This window comes from Rhodamnia argentea, chromosome 2 (assembly GCF_020921035.1).
Source record: "Rhodamnia argentea isolate NSW1041297 chromosome 2, ASM2092103v1, whole genome shotgun sequence".
NCBI lineage: Eukaryota > Viridiplantae > Streptophyta > Magnoliopsida > Myrtales > Myrtaceae > Rhodamnia > Rhodamnia argentea.
In genome coordinates this window covers 29,940,116-29,952,122 of record NC_063151.1, presented here as the reverse complement: position 1 = coordinate 29,952,122, position 12,007 = coordinate 29,940,116, and the positions used below count along the sequence as shown (strand labels likewise).

Below are 12,007 nucleotides of genomic sequence, written 5' to 3'. Positions count from 1 at the left end.
CGCCAACCTTTTATGGCTATGGTGGGGTAGCAAGCCCTCGCCGCTAGTTCTGTTGTCTTCTTTTTCATTCTTTTTTTTCAGTTTAGCTTATTTTTCAATTAATTTAAATAAAAGTTATATTAAAAATCAGATTTGGACTAAATCGACGTCGTTTTACCCACATTCCCACTTAAAAGAGTGAACATTTTTAAAAAGCCATGTTAGTAATTTTCGTTAGCAAACTTGAATAGAGTTAATGAAATGTCTTGATTGCATAAATTTGGCAAGTTTTACAACTCGATTGCATTTTTTGCAAATTTTAGGACTCAATTGCGCTTTTGTGACAAGTTTTAAAACTTTTAGTGAACATACCCCTAAAAATAAATTTAAAATAAACAAATAAAACAATAAACATTATTTTAAAATTCGATGACTAAATTCTTTTTTTTTTTTTTTTGCAAAGTCATCAAATTAAAATCATTTTCCAAATGAGATCCAAACACCGAAAAACATTTTTAGACACATTTCACCAAACAAAGAAAACCTAATTAATTTATTGAGAAGTCATGTCCCATAAAGTTTTTTCATTTAGCATGGAGTTTTTTGCAAAACAAACGCATTCTAATAAACATATGGCTTTTTTTTTTTTACCAAAAGAAAAAAATAAACATATGATTTTTAGATTTTGATAGATTTTCAATTTTAGTCCTAAAATATTAAAATTTTCAAAATTGACTCAGCGCATGTCGAGATTTTCGATTTGTGTATTGTTGCGTGTCCAGTAGAGTTGTCACATTTTGGAGCGTGTCGGATGCGTGTCCGATATCGATACAAAATTCTCATAAAGTGTTCGTTCGATTCGCGTTCGACACCGACACGAAGAGTGTCCGTGCTTGGCCTTGAAAAGGCCCATAGCCAAACGGGCTGTCTAATCGACCATTTGAATTGTAGTTAATGGGCGTGACATGTCAATCAAGAAAGCAATGGCGGAAAATTCAAGTTCCCCCATGTGCGCCAGCTTTTGATTTTCTAGAAAAAGTGAGCACTCTTTTGCTTTGGATGCATTTGACAGGCACGGGATTCTAGGGGTCCGCATGGTAACTATTTTCATTCTCCGATTCTCATTCCGATACGTAAAAACTGATTCCGGTTCAAATGAATTTTTTGATTATGTTCTTGAATGAGTTTTAGAGAATCAGAACGTGTTTGATAACTGCACAAAATTTATATTTCGAAAAAATGATTCTTTCCCTATTTTTTTCATTTAAGTCAAATAACTATGCAGTTAATTTATAAAATTTCATCCTAAATTAAAGACTAATTTTCAATGCACACTCAAATAATTTAAAATACATTATTTTTTAGCATGTCATGAATGAAATACAAATTTTAATACATAATGTTTAAAGTTCTTTAAATGTTGCGTTTTCTAAATACATAGAAACATCTTGTGATGCACGGCTACTAGTATGCATATTGGATGCCCTCATCCTCTGCAATATTCTTTGTAGGAGAGTGAAATCTATAAAATTTAGGCCCAACTTTATGAAAATAAGGTCAAACTAGCATAATCTAAACTTTTTCTATTTTTTAGGATTTTCTAAATTTTTTGTTAATTTTTTAAAGAATTATTTTTTATTTTTATTTTATTTTATTTTTATTAGGTAGAGGGGAAAAAATGATGATAAAATTACAAGGAAAAAGTAAGAGATGTGAGACTTCATTCTGTTTGCTATTTTCAAAAGTCATTCTTTTCCCAGAAGCAACTTTTTTTTTGCTTCTTGATTTTACTTTAAAACCGATTTTGATTCTCCAAAACCGATTATGGGAACATAATCAGAATCAAAATTATTTAAGTTACCAAACAAGATTCTCATTTTTTACTGTTCGGGATGAGAATCGAGAGAATGAGAATGGTTACCATGCACACCCTAGACCAATCGAACTATATGTTATTACAACGTACACAATCGGAATCTTTCAACAACAACATCAATTATTGGCAAATCCATGATTGGATTGTTGTTTGGCATGATCCACCCGACTAACCGCTTGATGGCTATATATGAAATAAAGGCGATTGCATGATTTTATCTCAAATTAGAATTTTAAAAAGTAAAAATAACACAAATAACCCTTTAATTTTGACTCAATATATAAAATTATCTATAAAATTTCAATTTGTTCGATATGATCCCTAAACTTTAACCCAATGTCGTTCCTAAATTTATATTTATTTGATGTGTTTTTATGTACTTTTGATACAATGTTTCATTTGGACTAAATGGGCGCAGGAAAGACAATTCTCCCATGTCCGACATTTCGTTTCATTCTCAGACCCCACAATCGATAGTTAATGTACGTTCGAACAGCTTTGACCTTGAATCGAAAGGAACCTAGTTAGACCCAAAAGAGCAGGTAAGTAAGCCGGACTCCTTCATTGCTTTACGTCAGGTCGCTCCTTGCGCGTCCTCCGACTCCAGAGGATTATTGCCTAGCTGCTCATTTGGTGTGTTGTTACGATGATTCGATCAATACAATTTCTTTGCACAATTTAAGATTTGACGGGTGACGCATATGGCCCGAGATAAGTTCCCGAGGTGCATTTTGAGGGGTCTTAATTTCAGGCCCAGACTGAGCAGCAAGCGTGCTGAGAAAAGAGAGAAGAAGATGAAGCCCAGGACGGTGATGGGGTTCTCTAGTCTCCGTATTATTCTAGATGCAACCTCGTTGAGATCATCGCTGACGCTCGACAACCTCGTTAAGTCAGTCCTAAAGTCGCAGCGGTGGTTGTAACGTAGTTTGTTTTCCCACCAATCACACGATAGGAACAACAATCAAATGGGTACTGCATGAAGCGGCGCGGATAAATGCTAGACGAAAGACGACACCTTCAGCCTCTAGTCGTCAATGCCCGCCTTCTCCTTTGACCGATGCTTTCATCTGGACCCCGTTTATGCGTGAAGGATTTATGGATGAAGACAGAAATGTTTTTTTATTCTTAAATTTAGCTAAAAGCAAGCGGCTTGGCTCATTGTGATTGGAATCCGATTTCCTCTTGATTAAGATGGGAATCAGTCTTTTTCGCCATATTGAGTATAACGGGGATCGAACAAAATTTCAACGTCCGTATGTGTGACGCTGTTAGATTAGTGTCCAAGCACCAGCAGAAGCAATAAAAGAATTTTAAAGAATTTTTGGTCCATTCTGGCTGGCCCACGAAGACCGCACTGCAGAGCCACTAGAGCGTTCGAGCTCGAGTCTGTGCGTGCACAGAGAGAGAGAGAGAGAGAGAGAGACGATGGCGGAGAAAACATTGTGCGTTACCGGAGCTGGAGGCTTTCTTGCTTCGTGGGTCGTCAAGATTCTTCTCTCCAAGGGCTACACCGTCCATGGCACGGTCAGAGATCCCAGTAAGTCCTTCAACTCCTCCGGTTACTCTCCTCAGTTCATCAGCTGATTATTTTGCTCTTGGTTTTCTCTCTCGGTCTGTTCTGCTTTCTGTGTTGTTCTGTGCTCGAGCTTTGATTGCCGACATCCACCGCTCGATTCTCCGAGCAATGCTTTGCGTGTTCACGACGATGAGTTCTTCTCTGCTCTGGGACTCTTCTTATGGGTATTGTTTGGATTGAGGGAGGTGGAGGGAAAACTGGAATTGTTTCGTTTGTTTGGGTAGTTAACCTAGAAGGATATGAATACAAATAGGGGGGAAGTATACCCTTTTTCTTTTTTCTTTTCATTTTCTGACTACCCGCTTCACGAGCATCGGCCAAGACCGCCTCTGAGGTTATTCTGAGTGGGAGACTCTCCCACCGAGTCGAACAGGGCATGTACCACCCGGCGTTTCTTGTGAATCTAATTCATTGAAATTCCGGTCCAGTAAAAAGGAAGAATCATAAGTTTCTAAGATAGTAGAAAGGAATGCTGTAAACAGAGCCATTGCAACACCCATCAAAGGTCCGCTCCCACATCCAAAACCAAGTGCTTGAATACTCAACGAACCAACCCTTGAAAAAATCACTGCGAATAGGGGCAGGAGTTAGGTAGTTCCTACCCGAGCAGAGCCAGGCAACATTCTTTTGAAATTGTGGGAAGGGTGAGGCATGTTTTTCCAGTCAAATAACCTTGTTTTCCTTTCGACATCATCCTAGCAACCGAAGCTCTCTCTATTTTCTCCCTTCCCTCCTCTTTTCCCTTCGAAGTAAAATCAACCGATGGGGCTATCTCCATTTCAAAGGAAATTTCTCTTTATGTGATGCTAGGAAATTGGGTCCTTGCATATTGTCACAAGATCAAATCGAAAGTTTGGGTCGTTAAAGAGCAACAGAAGATTGCTGCGTTAAGAAATGGTTTTGGCTACAAAATTTGGCTGTTGGGGGGGCTTTGTTTGTTGGATTGGGTTAGGCAAAGCAACTAATAGCCTCAGTATCTCTATCTAGGCCGACTATAGAACAATAAATCCTGTGGTCTTCCAATCTCGGGACTGAATTGGTAACTTTCTCTGTGCAGGTGATGCAAAGAATGCTCACTTGAAGGAACTAGATAAAGCATCTGAGAAATTGAGACTCTTCAAGGCGGATTTACTTGATTACGATTCGCTCCGCTCGGCAATTGAAGGATGCTGTGGGGTTCTCCATGTTGCTTCTCCAGTCCCTCCCTCCTCTGTGTCAAACCCTGAGGTGAGAGTTTCCCTGGCAATTGCTTTGTGACTATGTCAAATCCTAAAGCTTTATTTCCACAAACAGTGTTTAGATATTGACGTGCATGCATTTGAATCTATAAGAATGAATATATACTGTTCATATGTATACGTGGTTGCTTTTTAACACTGCTTGTGAAAACTGAATTTACCATTCGCTGCCTTCCTTACTTGGACCCATTGTCTATAAGTATGATGGTTCTACACATGCAAATAAAATGCCCCTTCTTAGTCCTGTGGAATTATATCAATGTAAGGGAATACGTGAAGATGGGATCAAGTCAAACTTGATTAAGCTAGTAAGAAGCAGAAGGTTTGAGGTATAGTCTAGACCAGTCATCAAAATGAAACTGAAAGGCTAAAAAACAATGTCATGGTGAAAGCCATTAGTCCTTGTAGATCTGCCTCTCATGATTGGGGACTTAATACATGATATGACTGGCGAATTTATTAATGGTTATAGTCTCCGCCTCCTCTATTTTTTAACAAACTTTTTGCAGGTACAACTGCTTGCACCTGCAGTTAAGGGAACACTTAATGTGCTGAAGGCATGTTCTGAAGCGAAAGTTAAGCGAGTTGTATATGTGTCCTCGGTTGCTGCATTGATGATGATCCCAAGCTGGCCAAATGGTCAAGCGATGGACGAGTCGTCTTGGTCTGACAAGGAGTACTGTCGCAGGACTGAGGTGATCTGCTTATGAATTGATTCTGGTGAATTATCTGCTGTAGCCTTCTGGGGCTGTGTCAACATTCTTAATCATTGCCATTTTTCCATGAGTGCAATGTTTTCTCTAAGTAATATTATTGACGACATAAAAATAGTTAACAGGTCTTAGCAAGATAGTTAGAAAATTAGTATTTAAAGGATAATACTTACTAGAGACTTGGAAAAAATGCTCCGATATTGTGTAAAGTTTCTGTCAAGTTTCATACAGCTTCTTTGGCAAATGAATAAATATATTACAAAGCTGCAATTGAGTTTGTGTTGCCTTGCTATAGTTGGCTATCCATCAGCTCATCTCTATAGAGCAATTATACTTCCATATCTAAGAAAAGCATGTACTGATTCTTTGTCGTAAGTTCCTTCATTCCCTGCTGAACATTCCCTCTTCTTGCCACAGAACTGGTATTGCCTTTCAAAAACTGAAGCAGAAGGTGAAGCTTTAGAATATGCAAATAGAAATGGGCTCGACGTCGTATCAGTGTGTCCCAGTCTCATATTTGGCCCAATTCTGCAGCCAACACTCAATGCAAGCACAATGGCCCTCATAAATGTTATGAAAGGTATGATGCTTGCAAAAAGTAGTTATACATTGCCACTGCCTTCAGATCTGCTGTAATACATGAATAGTTTAGTGAAAGTTGTATACATTTTATTTTACGATGGATTTTGTTAACGCATCCTGGGGCCACTTGTTAAATAGCCCATTTAGGAAATTATACAGTTCCAAATGCACTTGCTGTCGTCGTGTTATGCATAATCAAAACTTTGAAAATTGAACTATTCCAAATGAAGTTTACTTAACAAGTGTTCTGGTGGCAATCATTGACAAGACCTTTTTAAGAGTTCCTATATAGAAAGAGACATAAGCATGTGTCCTCTCCAGAACATTCCATGTTGTAGGGTTTTCTTTCTATCTGAAACAGTTTCACATGTGTCCAGAGTGCTGGGAAATGATTTGTGTTTCTAAATTATCTGGCATTTAGATGCACTTTTCTTACCCTTCTAAATCGGGAGAAGATGACTCAGGCTGTCATTTTGTGTTTGTGGTGGTTCTAACATTGCCGGACCTAACTCTGCTGGCAATATTTTATGCGATGTAATAACAGGTGGGCAGGAGTCAGTGCCAAACAGGGTTAGGAATATAGTGGACGTACGTGATGTCGCTGCAGCTGTAATTTTGGCATATGAGAAACCTGAGGCCGAAGGACGATATATATGCACATCTTACTGCATTAAGACACGGGACTTGGTGGAAAAGGTGAAGACTCTGTATCCTAACTACAATTATCCTAAAAGGTATCCTTCGACTTCCCTGTTAATTATGTGGTCGAAATGATCTGGGATCTACTTCTCCGTTTCCCGTTCTTTTCATATTCGATCAAGGAATAAAAATAAATAAATACAATGTCAAGAACTAAGGCATTGATGTTTCTTCTTGGTTTATTTATTTGATGAATCCTGAATGCATGCATGTTAATTGGCAGCTTCACTGAGACTGAAGAATGGATGACTATCAGCTCAGAGAAGTTACGAGGGCTCGGTTGGAATTACAGGGCATTGGAGGAAACTCTAGTTGATTCAGTTGAAAGCTACTGCACGTCTGACCTACTGTAAACGAAGTAGTTGCGTGGTCGGGTTAGTTTCTTCCCTGGGATTGATCACCGCCTGATTGTTGTCCAATAAGAACACTGTATTCCGCCAATAACACAGACATTGTTTTGTTGTAGCATAGCGGTCGCCGCTGTGGTTCAAGCTTGCTATAAGTTGGAGCTAAAATAAAGACGGGATGATATGGATCGTTGCGATGTACAGAGAGATTTTTTCTTTTCTTATGTCAAATTTTTATTTTCCCTCATCGTGCAGTGATTTTTTGTTGAGAGAACTCGTGAGAGCGGCCATTGTATAACAGGTTAACAGCATCTTGACAAACGCTATTTAGGCCTGTATGGCAACGATTTTAGGCAACAATTTTGGTTCTTTAATTTTGTTCTTAGAACAAAAAAGAATGATTATTATGTTTTATAATACAAATGATTTTGATTTTGATTCTATTTTCGGGAAATCTCTCGTTATTTTTGACTCGATCTAAAAGATAAAAAGGTCTCGTTTTTAAATAAATAAATGTAAAAATAAAATAAAAATGAAAAATTCTAAAAAATAAAAAAGAAATTATTTCCCTAAAAATAGAAAAAGTTTAGATTAGGCTAATTTGACCTTATTTTAATAAATTTGGACCTAGATTTTCTAGATTTCATATATTTTATTCTTTTTAAGGAAAATCATAAACACCTTTGAAATTAAACCCGAGTCAATTTTCTCTAAGTCTTTAGGATTTTATTAGGGTTTTATGATACAATTTATCAATATCATGATTCCTTGATTGCGCACTTGATTTCATTGATTGTGATTTGCCTAGATTTAAGTACTTTATACTTAGTCTAGTTTTAGAAAATTTAGAAAAAGACAAAAAAAAAACCTGCGTGAATACTTAGTATTGACTTACCTCATAGGTTTACAAATGAATTAAAAATTAGCATGAAACATGTTTAGAAATCACTCAACTTCGGTGTCAAAAGAGCGTCGGTGGAAACATCTACGTAACCAAGTCCTCGGACCCTAGATTTCTCCAGCTGCGTAGAATCGAACGGTTTCTTTCGACCGTTTGATAAGGTTCCAATATACCTTTCTCAAGCACCGGTGGCGACTCCGTTTACATATACATATACACATGCCATCAATCATACTAAGATTGAATTTGATATGTCTTCGTTGCGATTTGGTATAGGCTTGCAAGGGCCCAAATTAATCCGAAATCATACACGAACCCAACATGGTCTATTCTTTTTTAGCTTAAAATGACTTGTTATAGAACGACAATTAGATGGAATAGCACGAAAAAAATATTGTATGCAATATGTTATATAAGAGAATCACTATGAATTAATCTTCAATTATTTCGAAATGTAGAATGAAATTTCACAAAGTAACTACGTAAGTATTTGACTTAAATGAAAAAAAAAATTGGAAAGAGAAATTATTTTTGGGAACAAAAATTTTGTGCAGTTACCAAACGTGTTTCTTTTCAGGAACAAAAATTCTGTGAATTTGCCAAACACGTTCTGATTCTCTAAAACTCATCTAGGGAATAAAATCAGAAAAAAAACAATTCTAATCAGAATCACTTTTTTGAATTAGAATGGTTGCCATGCAGGCCTGTAAAGTAAAACTCATCGACAAGCTCAGGGACCACCGAACAAGTGAAGGTTGGATAAAACCAATGGGATTTATCTGTCAACTGTCAAAAGAAAAAAGTCGATTTTTTTTATAACTAAAATATGCTGTAGTTTATAGCAATGCATCCACGAAAAGTCCGACAAGGCTTCCAATGGCTCCCTAGTACTCGTAGAAGAAAATCTTTCTCGTGCAATAGTTGTATAAAGTCGTGTTCTCAACGCGGATGGCCTGCCTTCAATCACATTAGAAAGGTGAGCTTGGTCCATGGTAGAATCAATCCATTACAATACAACAGAAAGGTCGAAAAAAGCAGAACTTTAAGAAAAGTGAGAAAAGGGTGTCCTTGCTGACAAAGCTTGGGAGATTGTCCTGTTCTGCATGTCCTGCATCAGCTCAGCAGGCGGCGTGAAGAAGATATGGGGGTCAAACGGCTCTGATTGAACTGTAAGACAGAGAGATATGGAAGAAAAGAGTGAGAGGGAAAGAATTTGTGTGACAGGTGCAGGAGGTTATGTGGCTTCAATGGGTTGTGAAGTTTCTTCTTTCCAAGAGTTAGACTCAAAACGAGCAGGTGGGTAAGCCGGACTCCTTCATTGCTTTACGTCGGATCGCTCCTTGCACGTCCTTTGACAACAGAGGGTTACTGCCTAGCTGTTCATTTTGTATGCTGTTACGGTGATTCGATCAATACAATTTGTTTGTAGAATTTAAGATTTGACGGGCGACGCATACAAACGTGAGACAAAGTTCGGGGTGCAGTTTGAGGGGTCTTCATTTCAGGCCCAGACTGAGTAGCAAGCGTACTGGAAAAAGAGAGAAGAAGCTGAAGCCCAGGACGGCGATGGGGCTCTCTAGTCTCTGTATTATTCTGGACGCAGCCTCGTTGAGGTCGTCGCTGACGCCCGACAACCATCGTATTATACGACTCTGTTCTCCTAGTGTCCAGGCAGAAGCAATAAAAGAATTTTAAAAAGCTTCGGGTCCATTCTCGCTGGCGCACGAAGTCTGTAGAGCCATTAGTGTCTTCGAGCTCGAGTCTGTGCGTGCCGAGAGAGAGGGGATGGCGATGGTGGAGAGGACATTGTGCGTGACCGGAGCTGGAGGCTCTCTTGCTTCGCGGGTCGTCAAGATTCTTCTCTCCCAGGGCTACATCATCCTCTGCACAGTCAGAGATCCCAGTAAGTCCTTCACTTCCCTTCGGTTTCTCTCTTCAGTTCGTCAGCTGCTTATTTTGCTCGACTTTCTCACTCAGTCTGTTTCGCTTTCTGTGTTGTTCTGTGCTCGAGCTTTGATTGCCGACATCCACGCTTGATTCTCCGAGCAATGTTTTGCATGTTTACGACAATGAGTTTTTCCCTCCTCTGGAGCTCTTCTTATAGGTATTGTTTGGATTGAGGGAGGTGGAGGGAAAACTGGCATTGTTTCGTTTGTTTGGTAGTTACCCTAGAAGGATATGAATGCAAATAGGGGGGAAGTATACCTTCTTTCTTTTTCGACTACCTGCTTCACGAGGATCGGCCAAGACCGTCTATGAGGTTATTCTTAGTGGGAGACTCTCCCACCGGGTCGAACAGGGCATCTACAACCTGACGTTTCTGGTGAATCTAAGAATATAATTCATTGAAATTCCGTCCATTAAAATAGAAGAATTATAAGTTTTTAAGATATTAGATAGGAATGTTGTAAACAGAGCCATTGCAACACCCATCGAAGGACTAGTTCCCCATCCAGGAGCTACTTTTGCCATATTCTGAATTCAACGGTTTGCGTAGGCATAAATCCTATTTTGTATTGATTGAGATATATTGACTTTGTATGCCATTCCGTCGTAAATAAATGGTCTCAGCATAGATCCATTTTTGGTCCGCTCCCACATCCAAACCAAGTGCTTGAATACTCAACGAACCAACCCTTGAAAAAATCGCTGCGAATAGAGGCAGGAGTTAGATAGTTCCTACCCAAGCAGAGCCAGGCAACATTCTTTTGAAAATGTGGGAAGGGTGAGGCATGTTTTTCCAGTTAAATAACCTTGTTTTCCTTTTGACATCATAGCAGCTGAAGCTCTCGCTATTTTTTCCCTTGCCTCCCCTTTTCACTTCGAAGTAAAATCTACCAATGGGCCTGTCTCCATTTCAAAAGAAATTTCGCTATATGTGATGCCAAGAAATTGAATCGTTGCATATTGTCACAAGATCAAATTGAAAATTTGGGCCATTAAAGGGCAATAGAAGATTGCTGTGTTAAGAAATGGTTTTGGCTACAAAGTTTGTCTGTTGAGGGGCTTCATTTTTGAGATGGGGCTGGACAAAGCAACTAATAGCCACGGTACCTCTATCTAGGCCCACTATAGAACAATAAAACCTGCGGTCTTTTAATCTGGGGACTAAATTGGTAACTTTCTCTGTGCAGGTGATGCAAAGTATGCTCACTTGAAGGAACTAGATAAAGCATCTGAGAAATTGAGACTCTTCAAGGCGGATTTACTTGATTATAATTCGCTCCGCTTGGCAATTGAAGGATGCTGTGGGGTTCTCCATGTTGCTTCTCCGGTCCCTTCCTCCTCTGTGTCAAACCCTGAGGTGAGAGTTTCCCCGGCATATAGCTTTGTGACTATGTCAAATCCCAAAGTTTTATTTTCACAAACAGTGTTTAGATGTTGATGTGCATGCGTTTGAATCTAAAAGAATGAATATATACTGTTCAGATGCGTACGTGGTAGCTTTTTAACACTGCTTGTGAAAACTGAATTTACCATTCGCTGCCTTCCTTACTTGGACCCATTGTCTATTCAAGTATGATGGTTCTATACATGCAAATAAAATGCCCCCTCTTAGTCCTGTGGAATTATATCAATGTAAGAGAATATGTAAAGATGGGATCAAGTCAAACTTGATTAAGCTAGTAAGAAGCAGAAGGTTTGAGGTATAGTCTAGACCAGTCATCAAAATGAAACCGAAAGACCGAAAAACAAGGTCTTGGTGAAAGTCATTAGTCCTTGCGGATCCGCCTCTCATGTTGGATAATCGATACTTGATATGATTGGTGAATTTTTCAATGCTTATAGTCTCCGACTACTCTATTTTTGAATAAATTTTTTGCGGGTAGAGCTGCTTGCACCTGCAGTTAAGGGAACACTTAATGTACCGAGGGCATGTTTTGAAGCGAAAGTTAAGCGAGTTGTATATGTATCCTCGGTTGCTGCATTGATGATGAACCCAAGCTGGTCAAATGGTCAAGTGATGGATGAGTCGTCTTGGTCTAACAAGGAGTACTGTCGCAGGACCGAGGTGACACGCTTATGAATTGATTTTGGTGAATTATATGCTGCAACCTTAAGGGGCGGTGTCAACATTCTTAATCATTGCCATTTT

General features: G+C 38.9%; 2 protein-coding genes and 1 pseudogene across 4 annotated transcripts in view; all 3 read left to right on the top strand.

Annotated features, from left to right (window-relative positions):
- The window catches only part of LOC115732264 (cinnamoyl-CoA reductase 1-like), a 37,766-nt gene that overhangs the window by 14,301 nt on the left and 11,458 nt on the right, over positions 1 to 12,007 (top strand). For 2 of the 3 annotated variants that reach the window (XR_007197318.1, XR_007197319.1), the window contains exon 7: positions 7,036 to 7,083. The exons of the other annotated variant lie outside the window; for it this stretch is intronic. The gene's annotated coding sequence lies outside the window, so the exon portion shown is untranslated. Of the gene's footprint in view, positions 1 to 7,035; positions 7,084 to 12,007 lie in introns of those variants that run through there. 3 annotated transcript variants of the gene reach the window in all.
- Positions 3,254 to 7,025, top strand: LOC115732108 (annotated as a pseudogene).
- On the top strand, positions 9,329 to 11,649 carry LOC125313730 (cinnamoyl-CoA reductase 1-like). The gene is made up of 2 exons (XM_048273644.1): positions 9,329 to 9,814; positions 11,046 to 11,649. The coding sequence occupies exons 1-2, from the start codon at positions 9,697 to 9,699 to the stop codon at positions 11,294 to 11,296; spliced, it is 369 nt and encodes a 122-aa protein (XP_048129601.1). The 5' UTR covers positions 9,329 to 9,696; the 3' UTR covers positions 11,297 to 11,649.

Bases quoted from the DNA above. Each gene is read 5' to 3' on its own strand.
- LOC125313730 (XM_048273644.1), top strand. From the start codon at position 9,697: ATGGCGATGGTGGAGAGGACATTGTGCGTGACCGGAGCTGGAGGCTCT. The intron at 9,815-11,045 runs GTAAGTCCTTCA...TTCTCTGTGCAG, and splicing joins CTGCACAGTCAGAGATCCCA to GTGATGCAAAGTATGCTCAC.